The sequence below is a fragment of the Pinus tabuliformis genome, chromosome X, assembly GCF_031772625.1.
Source record: "Pinus tabuliformis cultivar Carrire ecotype Pingquan chromosome X, CPIR1, whole genome shotgun sequence".
NCBI classification, from domain to species: domain Eukaryota; kingdom Viridiplantae; phylum Streptophyta; class Pinopsida; order Pinales; family Pinaceae; genus Pinus; species Pinus tabuliformis.
The window spans coordinates 678,841,256-678,861,656 of record NC_142308.1 but is presented as its reverse complement, the minus strand read 5'-3'; the positions used below and the strand labels follow the sequence as shown (position 1 = coordinate 678,861,656).

Genomic DNA, 20,401 nt, shown 5'->3' with positions numbered 1-20,401 from the left:
ATCCCTGCTTCGATCTCTGGCTCTCCAGCAACTGTTGTTGCTCTCTCGAAATCGATTTGCAAAGGAAATCGAACTGAAGAAGTGTGTTCTCCATCACCACATCGATCCCTCCTTATATCTTCCTGTTGGGACTCCAACAACCAAGATTAAATCTTAATCGATGGCTCAAATCATTTATGGATCGATCCACGTAAGTTTCTAGAGAATTCTCACCTTGACTTAATTAATTCTGAATAATTAACTAGTCTTCCTAAGTTTATCCTTAGGAAACATTAAAAAAAATAGGCTAATAATCTCATTACACAAACTCTAGGTTGAATTTCCGAAAACGATTTTTGGGTTTTGGAGATCTCATGCATTCTAGCCTTTCCACCAAATTTTGTGGCTAGAACACATCTGTTGCTACAGAAACTAACACTTTGTCTTAGCGAGGACTATGTTCTCTCTAGTGTTGCACATCTTGCCACAACACCCTATATCTCTATATCACCTCCTGTCACGTTGCTAATGTCTAGCCATACTTACCACCATCCATTGCGCAACTCTGATGTTGCATCTATGTTGTTGCTGACACTGCCATACTATTTCCAACTCTCCATCTGCACTGCAACTACCTCTCATCTGTTGTTGCTGCAACTGCAACTATTGCAATTGAGAAGCATCTAAAATATTGAATCATCTATGTCCAGTATGATGCATCTGTCTCTTGAGTCTCTGACTGCTACTAGCATCTGCACTGTCACTGAAGACTTTGCATTGTTGCCAACTCTGCACCGAGCCACATGCTTTGCTATTAACACTACACTACGCTCCTAAGCATCTGACTACTACTAGTTTACAATTGTCACTCTGGTACTGACTGCATCAATTGCCACTAATCCATCTTGCTACTAAATATTGTGTGCCCCTGTAGCCAAGTAATGATCTATGAGGTGGACTCCTCAAGGACCCTGCCCAATTTCTATAGCTCTGATCTACTCATACTATCGTTGCTACTGCTCTGTTGCTATCTCTGCACTGTTGCTGCAACTACTGCAATAATGAGTCTGATCTCCCCAGATCCTGAAGTACTAGCTTCCATAGGGATGCTCCCTCTGAAACTAGACTCCCTCTGAGTCTCAATCTCCCTATGGGAAATCTCTCTGCTCCCTCCTGGCAACTTGCACTGTCCTCCTGTACTGGAAACTGGACTGCGTAGCTCTGCGCTGGGAATCTTCTGGCTGGAACTGCACCTGCATACTGCAACTGGGCAATTCACACTGCCTGTGTCACTACAACTAGTTCTGCAACTATCTCCTGACTACTGACTGCAACTAGCCTTGCAACTGTCTAATGATAGATTGCGTCTGCTAACACTGAACCTACTACTATCATGTTGTGGGCTCCTGTGGCAAAGGTGATGATCTCGCTGCAACAATCCAGAACTAATCTGAATGATCTCCTTGTTACAACTGTGTTGGATCCTACCCATCTGGCACATTGGAGTCTCATACTCCTCCACCTGGATCTGGTAGCCCATTATCTCCTTTCGAGCCTCTTCCCTGGTTGGGACCCTTCTTCACTTTGCAGTTAGCACTAGACAACTCGCACCTCCTCCAGCACCTGCCTCCAACAACTGGAAGTCAATCTGATATCCAAATCTGCAATCTGACAAACTCATATGGCCTTCTCTAGCAATCTCATACGACCATCTCTGCAAAGCTGCGAAACGCAAATATCTAGAGAAAATATCCCTCTTTCTCGCTGTTGGATCTGCTACTCGCACTCCTTTCTAGAGTGAGAATATTTTCTCATTTGTACTGCCAATCTACAACTGGAAAAGAATTATATCTCTAAAAATCAAGATCGCCTAAGAGAAATTTTCCCTCTGTTGTGTGTGCTTCTCTTCCACCCGGCATGGATTCTGCTCTAGCAACTGCTACAAAACCCTTTGTGACCAACCAAGGAATCTACTCAGCAAAAATGTGAGTTGTTGTTGCTCCCTCTGCCTACTGGAATCACTATTCTAGGAAAATCTAATTCTCTGCAACCCCGCAACTGAAAATCGAACCCTTGCCCAGCAATTTGCACCGCTTGGTTAGGCACTACGCAGCACTAGAAAATTTCGGCCAGCTGCTCCCTCTGAACAGCAAAATTTTCTTCTTCTGCTTCTGAGCTTCCCGGTTGGTCAATCACGCTCTGATACCATGTGAAAATTTCAATCTATCACATCAACTGGAAATTATTTTCCTAATTATTAATTTATTTAACAATTTATTTGCAGTTTGCTACGACAAATACCAAATAATTCACACTGTGATTTTCACAAACAGATACTGCGAAAGAAAAATAATGTTGGAATCTGAGAAAATTCTAACACACACATACAATAAAAATGACAGGATTATTTTTGGACAAATGTCCCAAGAAAAACCCAACTTGGGAAACTAGTGCAACAGTTAAGGGTTTTATTATTATGCAGCAGTGAGAAATTCTAAGTACAATAATCTGGATGTCGAAATCTAGCAATCGTGCAGAGAAAATACTGGGAAAAATACTAGAGGGAAATTACCCTCACTTCGGGCAATTCCAGCATTAGACTGCCACGGAAAAGCAAGTCATCCAATTGAGCTTGCGCAGGCTCTATGTCACTCTGAAGTTGCCTACTCTGCATGCTGCCCGAATTGACTTCTATTCAAGTCGTCCTACCATCTACTAAATGGGAAAATTCTTCTCCAACACTCTGGGACTCCTTCCCAGCCTCTGGAACTGAAGACGTCTTCCCCTCTTAGCAAATTGAACAACTTTCTTGAGGCTCTGCACAACCTCCTAAAGAAATCTTTGCAAATGCACTCCCTGGATCTAGAAAACTTCCTCCAACCCCAAGGTCTCTGACCCTCATTGTCTTTGCTTCGATCTCTAGCTCTCCAACAACTGTTGTTGCTCTCTAGAAATCGATCTGCCAAGGAAATCAATTGAAGAATTGTGTTCTCCAAAACCACATTGATTCCTCTGTATATCTTCCAGTTGGGATTCCAATGACCAAGATTAAATCTTAATCGATGGCTCAGATCATTTCTAGATCAATCAGTGTGAGTTTTTAGGGAATTCTCACCTTGACTTGATTAATTATGATTAATTAACTAGTTTTCCTAAGATTAGGCTTAGGAAACATTAAAAAAATAGGCTAATAATCTAATTACGTCATCTCTAGGTGGAATTTCCAAAACAATTTCTGGGTTTTGGAGATCTCATGCATTCTAGCCTCTCCACCAAATTTCATGGCTAGAACACATCCGATGCTACAGAAACTAACACAAATTGATCAAAGGAGGCCAAATTGCTTCTAAGAGGGTAGATCGACTTGCAAAAGTGACTAGATTAATTTTCCAAAGGTTTGCTAATTTACAACAAATGATTGTAATTTCTCCATCATGATTTTGCTAAAGAATTAATAAAATTACTCATCTACAGAAATGGTTTTCCCCACACTAGGGTTTTTCCAGGGACGTTTGTCCAAAAATATTGGTCTTCATTATTTGTGTGTGTGCAATATTTTTTCAGTTACTCTAATTCATTTATTTTTTTGTGAAGTTGCGGTAGTGTTTTATTCAATATTTGCCACAATTAATTGCAAAAGACAAATAATCAATCGATAGGTGAATAATAACCAGTTAACTGCAATAGTCTTAAAATTTCACAAACTTAAGGAGAGGATCATGAGAGCCATCCATGACTCACCCCTAGCCAAACACCAAGGATTCTTCAAACAAATAAGCAAGAACGAGAGAGATTTGTGTGGAAGGGCCTCAAGGGGGATGTTTGGAGACATAGTAGAATCTGCCATTTTCTAGCAGAATAAAATAGAGCAGATCCATCCAAGGGGATTACTACAGCCACTATCGATCTCGGATCAAGAATGGAAAAGCATTTTGATTTCATCATAGATCTTCCAAAGGTGCAAGGGAAAGATTATATCTTCATGCTGGTGGATAAGTTAACAAATTTTCCCATTTCATGGCCATATCTTTAGACTACTCAGCAGCAAAGGTGGTAGAGACATTCTTAAAGTGGTCTTCAAATTGCACAGGGTACCTAAACACATTGTCAGTGATAGAGATCGCAGATGCCTCTGCATTTTGGAAACAACTATTTAAATTAGCCAGCACGGAGCTGACCTCGAGTACTAGTTATCAATTGCAGATAGACGGCCAAAGAGAAATTGTCAACACGTGTGTGGAAAGATATTAGAGGAACTATGTGGTCGGGTAACAGAAAACTTGGATTAGGTGATTTCACTTGGGTGAGTACTACTATAACACCACCTACCATATGTCTATTGGGGTGACTCCCTTCAAAGTTCAGAGCATTGTATGGATATGATGCTCCCACATTCATTGAGATGGCACTAGTAGATAGCAAGGCAACAATGGCTAGGGATTGGTTGTAGGAGAGTCAGGATATTTTTGGAATACTCAAGAAGAACCTATAGGCAACCCAAAATCACTAGAAGTATGCAGATCCTCATAAGGTGAAGCGCAGCTTCCAGGAGGGGATCTTGTTTTCCTAAGACTTCAACCATATAGGCAATCATCCTTGAAGAAAAGTGGCTCTAAGAAATTAAAGCCACAATTCTATAGACCTTACAAAGTGATTAGGAAGATTGGGGAGGTTGATTATCAATTACAATTGTTAGAAGAAAGAAAGGCTCAAAATCTTTTCCATGTATCTTACCTTAAAAAGGTGCCTGGACAACAGGTTAAGGCCACACCAAAGCTTCCTCTACTTGACAAGGAAAGGCAATTGGTTCTCATTCCAAAGGAGGTCATGGACATGAGGGAAAGGAAGTTGAGGGATAGAGTCATCCTAGAGTATTTAATTCAATGGAAGGGCTTGTCAATGGAATATGCTACATGGGAAGGTGAATAGGTGTTCAACACGCTAGCATGCAGTTGCTTGAGGACAATCCAATTCGAGAAGAGAAGACTCTAATGTCCCTTTCCAATCCATAGGAGCATGAGAGGTTTTGAGTCATATCCTAACTTAATCCCATGGGCCATTGACAGGAGAAAGGGGGTCAACAGAATAAATTAATAAATAATTAAATAAAGGTGGTAAAAGTCACTTTACAAAGTGAAGTGACCAATGGTTTTTGCTTACCACCCATGGTTTTTGGAGCTAGAAAATATTATAAAATAGAGGAAGCTCAAGGGGAGATATGTGAAGAAATTATTTTGTGAATTGTCAAGGAGCTTGAGCAACTTACTAAGTGAGGGAAAAACCCTTGTGATTTCCCCCTATTGTTTGTGGCTCAAGTGTATTCTCCAACCCCCACCAAATTTCTTCTTATAATCTCTCGTTGAGACATCAACGGCCAAGATTAAAACATAATCAATGGCTAAGATTAACTAGAACTCAATCCATGTCTTATTCTAAAAGATTCTCACCATGACTTAATTAATACCCTTTAATTAATCAGAGTTCTTAAGTTTAGACTTAGGAAACATTAAAAAAATGATTAATTATTTTAATCAATTCATCTCTAGGTAGAATTTCCACAAACGATTTCTGGGTTTTGGAGAATACATGTATTCTAGCTTCTCCACCAAATTTCGTAACTAGAACACATCTGATGCTACAAAAACTAACACGATGTTGAAATATACACCCTAGCTAGTGGTAGTTGGTTTTGGTGGTTGTAAAGCCACCCTAGCTAATCATTTGTGATTTTTGTAGGCAGATCGAGTGGCTCCATCAGGAGGCCACAATTACTGTGAAATAGAGATCGATTTCAATTGTTGGAGGCCAAGTTGTGTTTTTTTTCTTAAGGTTGAATTCGACTGTGATAGCAAGGGTTCATTTATTGTTTCTTCTCCAGAGAGTGAGCCACTTATTTGTGGAGGAACCAAAATTGCCATATTCAAAAGGTTGAATCCACAAACCCTTGAGGAGCGCATTGATCTTCTTAGAGAGGTCGAATTAATCAATACAGGGAGGTTGAATTGTAGCTCTTACCGAGGGAAAATTTATTGTCTCTAGAAGCCAAATTATTGAAGAATTACCAGGGTTGATTTGCCAGTCAGAGGAGGTCGAATTTCTTGAGCAGGTTAGACGACAAATTGCCAAGGTCGAGATAATTTGTGGATGGTGAATTGTTCTTCTCTAAGGGTCGAACTTTTTTCCATCGATAGAGGATCCAAGCTACCCAAGTCCAAAGGTCAAGATTATTGGTCTCCAAGAAGGTCTTAATTGTCTTAATTAGAGGGCCAAATTTGCATCAACAAGGAGGGTTGAATTGCCACTTGCAAGCAGGCCAAATTATTCGGTTGAAGAGACGAATTGTTGATTTTTGTAGCATCGGATGTGCTCTAGCCTCGAGATTTTGCAAAGAGGCTAAGACACATGCATTCTCCAAGACCCAGAAATCATTTGGGAAAATTCCACCTAGAGATGGTTTAATTAAAATAATTAATCATTTTTAATGTATTCCTAAGTCTAAACTTAGGAAATGTGATTAATTAAAAGGTATTAATTAAATCTGGTGTGAATCTTCTAGATAAAGACGAGGATCAACTCTCAGTTAATCTTAGCCCTTGATTATGTTTTAATCTTGGTTGTTGGTGCTCCAACGAGAGATTATAAGAAGGAGCTTGATGGGCACTTGGAGAACACACTGAGATAGTGAGATATAGAGATTGAATTTCTTAAGAGTAGCAGCGCTGAGTTGCCGGAGAGAGATCAAGTGATATTCTTGTAGTGAGGGGTAGGGATAGTAGATCGGAGGAAATTTTTCCAATTCCAGAGAGTGCAAGACAGAGAAGGCAACGAGAGGTTCAAAGAGGCAGCGCAGTGCCACGCAGAGGCAATGCAGTGCTTCAAAGGGAGTCCGTAATTTTGCTAGGAGCAGTCGAGATCTAGTGCCGAAAGCCGATGTGTGAGACCGGAGAGCCAGAGAGTCGAGTTCCAGTCATCAAAATGATAAGCAAGAAGGGTGACGCAGTTCCTAGAGGTTGTGACACAGTGACAGCGCAGAGGCAGTGTGGGGCTAGTCATCCAAAGCTTGGATCAAATTCGGATCGCCAGTGACAGTATGAGAATATTTCTCACTACCTCTTTGCCAGATTATTCTCTGTATCAGAATGCCATTTTGGGCATCTAAATATTTATACTCAAAAACTACTGCATAATAATTAAAATCCTTAGTTGTTGCACCGATTTTCCCACATTGGGTTTTTTCGAGGACATTTGTCCAAAAACAATGGTGTATTTGTGTGTGTGTTTATTTCTCTCCTGTGTAGTATTTTGTTTCTGCAGTACTTTATGTTGTGAAGGTTGCAACAAATTTTATTTTGATGTTTACTTTGTAACACTGTAAATAACTTGATTCAGAAATTAACAAATAGGAGAAATTTAATTAGTTTCTACAGTAGGAATCAGATCACCGATTTTTCACACGAATTATCAAGAAGTTCGAAGGCAAGCATTTTCAGGGTTTATTCGCCAAGTTCTATCTCACGAATTTATGTAAATTTCCTCCTGAGAATCCCATTAATAAAATATTGCTAGAGCTGCAACATTTCATCTAATTTCTAGATTTTTACATTGCAAATTTTATTTAATATGCTGGTAAGTTCTTTTGTGTAAAATTGTGCAATTTTTATGGTGTCCTTGCAAAACAAATTCATAATTTCATGGTGTAATTTCCTGAAGCAAATTCCCTAATATTTTAGTCAAATAATACTAAGGGATATTACCAACCCAAAATCCTCCCAAATGGGAGATATTATCCAGATTGGATCATTATAATGTTTGTTATCCATCTCAATGCTTTCAGGGTGGAAAAATAAGAGAAATCAACTTACAAGAGCAGTTTTAGCAGTGAGACCTAGTTTGGCAAATTTCCATAAGAAACTTTGTAGTTTAAGCTTCAAACCCGCTGAAACTATTCTATACACAAAGACTATTCCAACTGTCAAAGAAATACATCAATCTGAGTTTGGGTGCAAGATTTATGCTTCCCAGAATTTGACATACCGTAATTGACCACCATAATTTGAGAGGATGCCATGTTAGCCCCCTTTACTCAAGGAAAACGAGCTAGCCATGTGGGGATAATGAAGAATACTCTAGAAGGGTCGAATTGTAACTCATGTTGAAGGCTAAATGGGTCAAATTTAACCCCTAGTTGGCTATCGGGCTATGTTATAACTGGGCTACTAGGAGGAAAAGGGGTCCATTCTATTTTGCTTGTATTTTGTTCAATAAACAAACAAAGTAGCTACATGTTAAATAGGGGAGAATTATGTTATATAAAAACCCATGAGCCATAGGTCGCAGGCAACTCCATAGAGAGTGCCTGCTCCTTTGAATATGCATCCTTTCCATTCTAAACAAAAACAGAACAAAGCAACCTCAACTTCCAACTAGCTTTTCTCCCAAAAAAGTTTCCCAAACCATATCTTGGTGTTCATGGTTTTTGGTGTGGATTTGTTTTTCACTGTTTCTATTTCCCACATTTTATTTATTGCAAGCATAAGCAGAAAGACAAAATTAATAAATCAAAAAATCCAAGGAAAATTCACTCTTATTAGTATAAATTTCAGATTTCAGTCTATTTTTATTAGATTTCAGTATTCTGACAAACTATCTAGTGGAATACACATGACATTTTACAGATCAACTAAGCTCACATTGTATATATTTTGTTAATAATCTAAAAAACCAGATTCGTCCTCCACCCCCTCATGTCCCAAATCCAATGTGTTGAACATGACTCCCAAGGAACATGTGTCTGATTTGTGGCTCGAGCATGTCCAACCACGTGGGATTCGCTAGGCATGCGAATCAGATTTGCCAAGCTAACATGTCCCGATTTCAGGACACGTGTCCCTCTAGAAAAGTGTGTTGCTGATCTTTAAAAGCCCGATCTGGGCCGCTTTTGCTTCATTCTTGTGTCTCTCTCTTGCTGTGGGTGTGTGTGAGCGAGTAGAAAAGGGTTTAGGAGCATTTTGGAGGTGATTGAAGTAACCGGTAAGTGCATTTTGCTTGCACTTTTTTCCATTTTTGCTACAGCAGTTTGCCTGTCCATTTTGTTTACATGCTAGTGCATTTTTTCTTCTTTTTTTTTATGGCATTCATGCCTCAATCAAAGGCAGTAGGGAAGGGACAAAAGAAGGGGAGGAATGTCCCCATTGGTGATGCCCCTCCTATTCTAGTTTCATCAGGTTCTGCAAGTGTTTCCTCTGTTGGATGTGGGGCTGCAATGGTAGCTTCAAATGTTGAGGGTAGAATAAATTTAGAAAGAGACTTAATGAGAAAACTGCAGTTTCGTGTCTTTCTCCTATTGGATCATTGATGAATCTATGATGATTGTATTTGTATGCATAATATTACAAGTTACAACTTAGATAATCTAAATCTATGTCTGAATTTGTATCATGAATGAGAATTTGTGTAATATGAAATAATTGAAATATCTATTTAGTATTATATATATATATAATGTGTCCTGTTCCGGGGGGTCTATGTGCCTTGTGTTGGACACTCGAATTTGCATGTCCCATGTCCCCATGTCAGGTGACTTAGTTAATAATGTACACAAATACCTGAAATATAAACACTACTTTTTACTGTCTAGATTTTTATGTTCTACTTTGCTCCAAAAATATGCTCTATAAAGAATATCAATACTTTTGTGGATTATTCCATACCGGCATGACATTATTTTAAAATGCATTCAAAGTGTAAAAGCTCTTGTAATTTTCATCTTGGGCATGTATGAGATGGAATGATAAAAGCATTAGTACATCATTTTCACTGACCTAATTAATCAACAGTCTAAGGAAATTTTCTACATCCAAGCTGTCATCCTTGCCAACAATTGCATGCACAGAAGAAGCTTGCAGATATCTTTTCCTACCTATTAAAAACAATTCCCAAATAACTTTGAATCTAGTCATTAAAAGCACATATCATCTTGTCAACAATTGAGAAGATCAAATTCAAAGACTTCAGACAACCCAATGCATTCGTCTCAAGAACAAGGAGTTCCACAAAATGAATAAATATAGATGCATACACTATAACAAAGTGTGTGTTTTCCAAGATTAGGCAGTTACTCCTGCATGCATTTCAGCACAAATGCCTATATACATGCAGAATACAGGTGCTATTCACATAAGAAAGTTTTGAAAATTAATACCTGAGGGCTTGTGATCGTGAAGCTAATAATGGAATGACATGTAATTTCGAGCCCTTGTGACAGTATATCACATGACATCTGAGACCTTGCATTCTTAACTGCTTTCGTAGCTTATCCACTGTAGGAACCTGCATAACAATAGACTGATTTAGATGAACAGGATATTTAGCAGAAAGCTTGAGGCAGAAATATGTTCTTCCTTGATGGAAGAACTATTTTTATCTTCATGAGATGGAATTTTGACACCCATCATCCTGTCCGGAATCCTACACAGAATAAGAAGTGACTGGCCAACAAAATAAATGAAAATATGTTAAGCATAATAGTGCTTCTACACTATAGTAAGATTTGAAACACAATTTACCAGTCAGAAAAGAATGTCATGTTCTTTTCAACATGTAACTAGAACATCATAAACAGAAGCACCATAATGGTACGAAGTTCTCAAACTTACAACAGTTGGGTCTTTGATTTGAAATGACAAGCAATGTTCATTACACCGTTGTTTATCTTCAAGAACAACACACTCTGCCTTTTCTCCCTTCTTAACAACTGATTCAGCCCATCGAACCATCGTTTTCCTGAGCCCTTCACCACCCCATCGGTAATCAATGTGGGAAACATAATCCAGATCAATTGTACAAGCTGGGTGTCCAGAAGTGATGATGTCATCTGCATTTGAAGATCCTGTATAGTATATTTCACTGCCACTGCTACAAATAAAAGCATCAAAATCACCTAGATTCATGTTCCCAGAAGCTAACAGGGACAGTGTTTCAAAAATAGTCAATGCTGTTGATAGTATAAACCCAATTGTTCCTGACATAGAAATTAGGCGCGAAGCTTCAATAACCCCTTTTACAATGCCCAGAAGACCAGTGCCCTTGTCTTCTGAATTGTAATAATCCACAGCAATAACAAAGAGGCGACTTCTTCTCCCCAGAACAGGAAATCTATTTGAATTGTCATTCTGATCACCCTTTTCACTTGGATCTCCTAACTCTCTGTGTATTACAGTAGATCTGTGTATTTCTTCACAGGCCACAGAAGTGTTACCAGATGTATATTCACTAATAGCTAGCCCCTCTTCCACATCAGGAGCTATATCAAGAGATCCACCTTCCTCGCCTTGTTCACCATCCAAGGAAAAGTTTAATTTAATATCCTGAATGTCCCTCAAAGAGTCACCTTGTGAATCTACACTCTCATCAATATCATCAATATCTTGCCATTGAGGATGCCTTATTCTGCAAAGGGCTATTCGAGATAAGTATGTTTTACAGTGTTCAGGCCACGAGAAAAGATGAACATTTTTCAACCCATTTTGCCTGCATTTCAACCAAAGCTGTTTATCTGCAAGAAGCCTTAGTAAGGCCTCTGCAATTGATTTCTGATCATGTGGATCTACTAAAAGGCCATTATCTAGCACCTGCATTGAATTTGATAAATATCTAAATGTGCATAAAATAAAAGAGACGCACCAAAAGACTTGATTTTACTAGAGCCTCTAATAATATCAAGACCAGTGACACTTAAACAGTACATGAATTGAAATGGAAACTGATATTTCTAGTATCTTTTTTACAACTCAAGATACCCTATGTATGTCAACTGGGCCTCCATTCTTTGTTGCAACTATAGGTAATCCATGGGCTGCAGCCTGCAACAGAATAATAGATCAATTTTCCTGTATGTACTATGGATGCATAATATGAAAAACTTTCACTGCTTAAATGCTCTTCCTAATCAAACTACAAGAGAAGAATACCTCTATCAACGTAAGTCCAAAAGGTTCAACCAGTGCCGGATTAATAAAAACGCCCTGCAATTAATGCTAAAAAAATAAAATACCGGCTGTTGAAATAATTCACATAAACATAAAAATAACAAAAATGATTTCCATGCAAGGCACTAGAAACTGGCTACAGTGGAAATTTCTACAAACAAATCTTAAATAATGTACATGCACAGTTTAAAGATGGAATGAAGTTAGCACATGAGATCATGTGGCATACTATCAATAAGAGAAGAATTAGGAAGTAAAAGACAATAACAGATTAAACTATTCCACTAAACTTTGAACGTTGATCAGGTCATGTCCCTACATAATCGGCATGTTATCTCCTTCAATGTCATCAGTACATAAAATCTGGGCCTTATGAGGAACACAACTCAACAAGAGATGAAACTACCTTGTGCAAATCCAGCGAAACTGATCTATGAAATCATCTCTTTTTAACACAATAATAAAATAGTATGAATAGTGACATGTCTTTCATATAGAAATTAGCCCTAAGTGCTAGCTCAACTGGTTCTCTTTTCCCCTTGGGACTGCAACCTCCAAAACTTTTAGCTTTCGGCCCCCCTGTGCAAAATTCTTAGTATGGCACTCTCATTTCCTATTCATGGTGGGTTATGTAACTTCCTCCCTGTCCAAAACCCTTTCCAAAAGCCCTTTTTGTGAAATTTGTTCTGATTGCCTCAAGCCTACACAATCCCCACCGATGGTAAATTTTTTCTCCTTGCCCAGAGTTTTACTGAAAATTTTCTGAGAAAAATCCTACTGAATCCCACTAACCTTCATATTTTTGTCCATGGCTTCTCCCCTAGACAGTCTTGGAGGCTATTACCACTTTGTAAGTGGGGGTACATAGATTTTTGAGTGCAGCACTCACCAATGTTATACTGAAAATGTTCTGAGAAAAATCCTATTGAATACCACTAACCTTATTATTTTTTGTCCATGGCTTATCCCCTAAACAGTCTTGAAGGCTATTACCCCTTTGTAAGTGGGGGTACATAGATTTTTCAATGCAGCATTCACCACCATTGTAAACCCAAGGTCACAAGTTAAGACCATGTAAAACCATGTGAGGCTCTACATTAGGTATCCCAGACTTGTGTCTTGTCAATGTGAAACTGTATCCATTTTGTTTTGGTTGGACCATGTTCCATCCCTTGAAAGCTTCACCTAGGCAATCTCTTCCCTAATCTGATTAAAGAACCTTGGTGGGCTTCTCATGAAGATTCCTGGTTTTATGGGAGCCTGCATTTGTAGGGGTGGTCACCTATGTACAGGCTAGTCCAGCCCATGTCAATGTAATGTCCCCTTCCAAATGATCGAACTCAATTTTTACGAATAAAATTCAGCCTTAATAAAATAGAGTTGCTACAACTACAATGATGAAGCACTTCTCATTCAACTTCCATTATATCCTGCAAATGAACTTCTTCATTTGACCACCTATCAAGAATCTGGATGATCCCTCCTTTTTTACTGGCTAGGGTGAATAGTTTCACCACCAAAACAATCTTGATTTGCTAGGGTGCATAGTTTCACCACCAAAACTAATCTCCATGAGGGTTTCATACCCTTACACAATGCTCCAAGAACTCACAGACCAATTATCAAATGAAATAACCAATTCATGCCCACGAGTGAGCTCCATTCTTCCTTTTATTATCATGGGCTATTACCATGGGTTATTATCGGTGCAGCAGATGAGGGTTTCTTTATTAATTCTTCGACAGAAATTCAAGTACAAGAATTCGGACATCAGAACGGAGGAAAAATACTGAGAGAAATTTAGTGACAAATTTCTCACTCTCCACAGTGACTCCCTAACCCCGAGATGAACCCTCTGAACATACGCTAGGTTTCTGCATCACCCATTGCGCAGAGCTCTAGTGGACTGTGTCTCTCCTCCTCCTGTCTCTTTCGAAACTCGTTCTGCACTTCCCAGATCACTACTGATACCCTCTCTCTCTCCCCTGCAACTCACCCTCTAGCTCTATCTCCTCTACTGAACTTTAGCCACTGAGAAAATCAATCTTCCTAGGCAACTGAGTAGCTGTTGGTGTGTATTCTCCAAGCCCCATCGAGTTTCTTCTTATAATCTCTCATTGAGACATCAATGGCCAAGATTAAAACATAATCGATGGCTAAGATTAACTAGAACTCGATCCATGTCTTTTTCTAGAAGATTCTCACCATGACTTAATTAATACCCTTTAATTAATCATATTTCCTAAGTTTAGACTTAGGAAACATTAAAAAATGATTAATTATTTTAATTAAGTCATCTCTAGGTGGAATTTCCAAAAACGATTTCTGGGTTTTGGAGATCTCATGTATTCTAGCCTCTCCACAAATTTTCAAGGCTAGAACACATCTGATGCTACAAAAACTAACACTCCCTCTTAGCGAGGAATGTGTTCTAGCACTGCAACCTACTGAAGCAACACCCTGTCTCTGCACCACCTCCTGTCACGTTGTTGATGTCTAGTTGCTTTTCCCATCAATTATTGTGCAACTCTGATATGCGTTGCATCTGTGTTGCTGTTGACCCTATTGTACGGCTGCCAACTACTGCATCTGCACTACAACTCTCTCTCATCTACTACTGTTGCAACTGAGAATCCATTTGTTTCTACTACTGAAATAGGTTCTCCACCATGCCCATATGTTCCCTAAACTGGATGAACTTAGCTCTCCCTAGAGCTTTCGTGAGTATGTCTGCTACCTGATCTCCTGTGGGAACATACTGCAGCTAGACTGCCCCACGCTGAACACAATCTCTGATGAAATGACATCTGATATCGATGTGCTTCGACCTATCACGAAATATGGATTCTCAGAGAGTTTTATGAAACTTTGATTATCACAGTAAACACTGGTCACTCCCATCTTCTTCCTGAACAAACTCACGAGCAGCTTCCTAAGCCATATAGCTTCACATGTAGTTGTGTTGGCTACCATATATTCAACTTCTGTTGAGCTTAATGCTATTGACTTTTGCTTTCTACTACACCAAGAGACCATCCCTGATCCAACACTGAAGTAGTACCTGGAGGTACTTTTCCTATCCACTGAACTACCTGCCCAATCTGCATCTGTGAATGCACATAATCTAACGTCATCTCCTCGAGTGTATTTCAACCCAAATCCGACTGTTCCATGCACATATCTAAGAATGTGTCTAGTTGTTGCCCAATGTACCCTTTTCGATTCTACCATGAACTGACTAAGGGTATTTATAGCGAAACAAATGTTTGGTCTAGTGTTAAATAGATACATGAGCAACCCAATGAGTTGTCTCTATAAGGTGGGGTTGACTTCCTTGTCCCTTAATGCATCTATCTTCTTCCAATTGGTGATCATGAGCGTCGTCATGGGCCGGGAATCCTGCATTCTGAACCTCTTCAGAATATCTGTAGCATGTCTCCCTTGCCCAAGGAAAATCTTCCCATTCTTTTGCCATACTTCTAATCCTAGAAAATAGTGCATCAACCCCATATCCTTCATGTCAAATTCTGCTTCAAGGTTCCTTATGCAGTCATTTATGAGCCTTGAAGATCCTATCAGAAATAGGTCATCTACATACAAAACCAAAATGAGAGGCTCACTCTCCACCATCAAATAGTAGATATTGGGATCTGCATCACTCTTGATGAATCCCAACTACTACAAATAACTGTCAATCCGACCATACCACACCCTGGTGCTTGTTTGGGCCCATATAGGGCTTTCTTCAACCTGTATATATGAGTGTGCTTCTCATGAGTTTCGAAGCCTGCAGGCTGGTCTATATACACCTCTTCTTCTACCACCGCGTTCAAGAATGTTGTCTTGACGTCCATCTAGTGAATCTCCCATCCTAACTGCACTACTAGGGATAGAGATATATATGGAAACTGGGGCGAAGGTCTCCTCATAGTCTATCCCTTCCTTTTGCGCATACCCCTTTGCCACGAATCTAGCCTTGTACTTCTCTACACTACGATCTGCAGCGTACTTTTTCTTATAGATCCATTTGGAACCTACAACTAATTTGCCTTCTAATCTAGGCACTACCTCCCAAACATCATTTGTCATGATAGAACTGTATTCTTCTACCTTGGCATCCACCCACACCTAATGTTGTGTAGCTTCCTAAAAGCTGGAGGGTTTTGTAACCTGAGCTACCAAGGCTTGATATCCATCAGGCTGCCTGCGATGTCTCTTGTTTGTCCTAGGAGCTCAGACAAACTCCTCTGTGTCCCTCAAGGTCTGACGCACTTCCCTACTGGCTTTACCACTGGTGGTGGGAGGTTTAATCAGTTCCTCCTCCTGTACTTGTTGCTCCGTATGCTGAGAACTCCCTAGATCTCCTACCCCTGAGGAGATACTAGTACTGGTCACCGTACTCTATCCCTGTGACTGTTCTCTTGCTTGCCCTACTTGTTGTCGTTGTCGTTGGACTAATGAAACTTCTATTGACCGATCACCTGTAGGAATTTCTCGAGATCTTCTAAAAGCTTTGTCTTCCATGAACTTTACATCTCGCCTCACTACAATCTTCATGCTGCCAGGAATGTAGATCCAGTATGCCTTTCAGATCTCGTCAAACCCTACGAGGAACCCCTTCTCTGCAGTCTGATCCAATTTACTATGCTTTTCATCTGGTATGTGACAATAAGCCACACTCTTGAATATCCTCAAATGACTTTGGACTTCTTTCCCGTGAAGACCCCCTCTGGCATTTTCTTCCCCAATGCTCTATGAGGTGTTATGTTTTGAATGTACATCGTTGTGTTAAATGCCTCTGCCCATAAGAATCTAGGAAAATCCTGGTCATACATCATAGCCTTTGTAACCCCAACTATAGTTTTGTTCTTTTGCTCCGCTACTCCATTCTACTGAGGATTATATGGAGCTGTCCATTCTCTTTTGATGCCTTCCTTTACGCAAAAGTCTGTGAAGTCTTTATTTGTGTATTCTCCACCATTATCTAAATGTAGCACCTTGATCTTTTTCCCTATCGCATTCTCTACGAGAGCCTTGAACTCTCTGAACCGATCAAAGACCTCATCTTTGGTTTTTAAGAAATAGATCCAAGTCTCCCTAGAATGATCATCAATAAAGGTGACAAAAAATTCACCACCGCCACTGCCACCGCTAAGAGCTCTAGTGGACATAGGACCACAAATATCTGAATGTATCAATCCCAACACGCCATTTGCTCTGTTGTCACTTCTAGGAAATGTTGCCTTTGCGTACTTCCCAAGTATGCATCCTCTACACACATCATCGTGCTCTATGCTAAGAACTGGAACTCCTGTTACAATTTCTCTGAGCATCCTAAGTGCTCCATGGTGTAAATGTCCCATCCTCCTGTGCCATAGTTCATTTAGCTCCTTCCCACTGCTATTATCACTGCCTATCAGTGCCATTGGAGAATCGAGTTGCAACCTGTATAACCTATTGCTCTGAGCTCCAATCTGTCTCACCTTCTTCCAGCTAGAGTGTTTGACATACACTTTCTTCCCCACGAAGTGTACATCGTACCCCTTGTCCTGTAACTGGGACACTGAAATTAGGTTCATACCCAATCTTGGCACATGCAATACATTAGTAGCATTGGTGTTGGTTCCTGTTTCTATCTAAAATTCTATGGTGCCTCTCCCTACCGGAGTACATTTAGTTTTGTTACCCATAGTGATTTGGAAGTCCATCTGCTCCTCCTGATAGCTAGAGAAATATTCTCTAACTCCTGTCATATGAGTTGAAGCTCCACTATCAATATACCAAACACTAGATGATGTTGAACCTAACAAGCATGCGAACTCATCTTCCAACCTGGAAGATAATTTTGTGGCTTCCTCGCAGTTGATTTTGTCCATGTGTTATTTATCCTTTCCTTCCTGACGTTATTCTATACTAGCAAACTGTTGCAAAATAACTGCATCCCAGCTGACGATCTACACTTCAAGGAAAACGTTGCTGCTCCCTCTGTCTCTAGTAATCTTTGATCTAGAAAATTTATTCTCTGTCTACTCTCTCAAAGAAATAAATTTTTCCTCAAAAAACAACCTTCTTGGCAAAAGGAACTGCACTGCCTCTGAGGGTTTCCAACTGCTACCTACGCAGAGCTTCAAAATTCCTCTTCTCTTCTGCCACTAAGCTCTCTAGCTTCCAAGTTGTGCTTTGATACCATGTGAAAATTCCGAAACTCAGAATCCTACTGCAGCAATTGATCATATTTCTTCTATTTTTTTAAATTAATTAAACAAACTATTTGCAATTTCCTACGGCAAATATTGAAATATATATGATGTAGCCTTCACAAAACAAATACTGCAGAAAATAAATGTTGGAAAATTAGAGAAATTATAGCACACAAATAAAAATATTGACACAATTATTTTTGGACAATTGTCCCTGAAAAAACCCAACTTGGGAAAATCGGTGTAACAGATGAGGGTTTCTTTATTAATTCTTCAGTAGAAATTCAAGTACAAGAATTTGGACATCAGAACAGAGGAAAAATACTGAGAGAAATTTAGTGACAAATTTCTCACTCTCCACAGCGACTCCTTGACCCCGAGATGAACCCTCTGTCCATACGCTAGGTCTCTGCATCTCCTCCTCCTATCTATTTCGGAACTCGTTCTGCACTTCTCGGATCACTGCTGATACCCTCTCTCTCTCCCCTACAACTCACCCTCTCACTCTATCTCCTCTGCTGAAATTCAACCAATGAGAAAATCGATCTCCCTGGGTAACTGAGTAGCTGGTGGTGTGTATTATCCAAGTCCCATCGAGTTTCTTCTTATAATCTCTTGTTAAGACATCAACGGCCAAGATTAAAACATAATCGATGGCGAAGATTAACTAGAACTCGATCTATGTCTTCTTCTAGAAGATTCTCACCATGAATTAATTAATACCCTTCAATTAATCATATTTCCTAAGTTTAGACTTAGGAAACATTAAAAAATGATTAATTATTTTAATTAAGTCGTCTCTAGATAGAATTTCCAGAAACGATTTCTGGGTTTTGGAAATCTCATACTTTCTAGCCTCTCCACAAATTTTCAAGGCCAGAACACATCCGATGCTACAAAAACTAACATCCTTGTCCTAACATGCAACTACAGGTCAGGTAACTTTACCAAGGACAATATTTTCTAGGCACTTGTACTCATAAATGGCTAGCATCCACTGCTTCGATGTGTTGTAGTTATTTTTTCTGAACCTATGACTCCCTTCCAACAGGATGTTGGATAAAGATGTCATAAGTGAAGTCTAATGTCCCCATTTTCAATTTCATCTATGTATAGCCAGGATGGATTTCCAAGGTACGTGATGGCCAGGGCTCAGAAGTAGGATTACGTCATCAGAGGCCCCAAAGGGGTTTTGAGGAGTCTTATCAGGTCCAACGACATTTGCTTGGCATATTCCATCATCAGGGTTAGTTCCGCACAACTTGCTTTTAGTTCCACTGCATTCCGATAATTCCCGTAAAACAGGGTTATTATTAAGCCTAACTTAATTAATTATACTTAAGTTGGCATTCTGAAAGGAAAATTTTGATGGAACACCTTAGTGTAATAGCACATTGGAACCGGAATGAGATCTATAGGATGGGATGATGAGAAGTGACTTCCAACCACCAAAGAAAGTATAGTGGACGATTTACCATTTTCTTGAATTAAAAGTGACTTTAATTAGACATTTAATTAAATAAAATAAGGGGGAAATGATTAATTAAAGGAAAAAGGCCAAAAGTGACTTAAGAAAAACTAAATTAAACTAAAAGTCACTTAGATGAAGTGACAACGCAATCAAAATCAGGGTTTCCCATGAAGTACCATCCCTAAAGCTGAAAGATCAATAAAAAAGATCCCACAGCACTAGGGTCCAAGGTTAGCATCCAAAAGAGGTCTAGGGGACAAGAGCACAGACCTAGCCCACTCTTTCCATCGAATCCCTCCATTAATCCATGCCCAAAAGTTTCCATGATAAGTAAACTACAATACTCAATTACCAAATGACAATACATACCTCTAGGTTTGGGAGGCCCACCTTCAAACATACAATCATGACAGATGGGTGAGGGACCACATGGTTGGCTCAAGTGGCGAAGAAGTGGCACAATGATCTAGTTGGTGGCTGCAAGGGATTGTTGGCTACCGGCTAAGGACCATCTTCTAGAAAAAAATCTAGGGATATCACCCACAAAATGGTGGGTAACACAGTGCATGTGATGCATGCATATGTAGCTATCATATGCATGCTTCATACGCATGCTAATATTCCTATGTTCCTTGTAATTCAATGGGTCATTACATATAATTTCACAAATTTACAAGAGAAACTAGAATTTAACAATTCAAAACAATCCTACTTCTCGGATTTAAACAGAGAACTCAGATTGATCAATATAAACAAGCCCTAAT

The 20,401-nt window shown here is 39.4% G+C and overlaps 1 protein-coding gene across 2 annotated transcripts in view; it reads right to left on the bottom strand.

Annotated features, from left to right (window-relative positions):
- The window catches only part of LOC149141797 (putative sucrose-phosphate synthase 1), a 335,464-nt gene that overhangs the window by 47,044 nt on the left and 268,019 nt on the right, over positions 1-20,401 (bottom strand). For both annotated transcript variants that reach the window (XR_016264289.1, XM_089447751.1), the window contains exons 9-12: positions 11,949-12,002; positions 11,778-11,840; positions 10,635-11,609; positions 10,181-10,308 (exon numbers count right to left, since the gene is read on the bottom strand). Coding sequence is in view for 1 of the 2 variants with exons in the window: in XM_089447751.1 (XP_089303877.1) it covers positions 10,181-10,308; positions 10,635-11,609; positions 11,778-11,840; positions 11,949-12,002 (1,220 nt within the window). In the remaining variant the exon portion in view is untranslated. The remainder of the gene's footprint in view (positions 1-10,180; positions 10,309-10,634; positions 11,610-11,777; positions 11,841-11,948; positions 12,003-20,401) is intronic.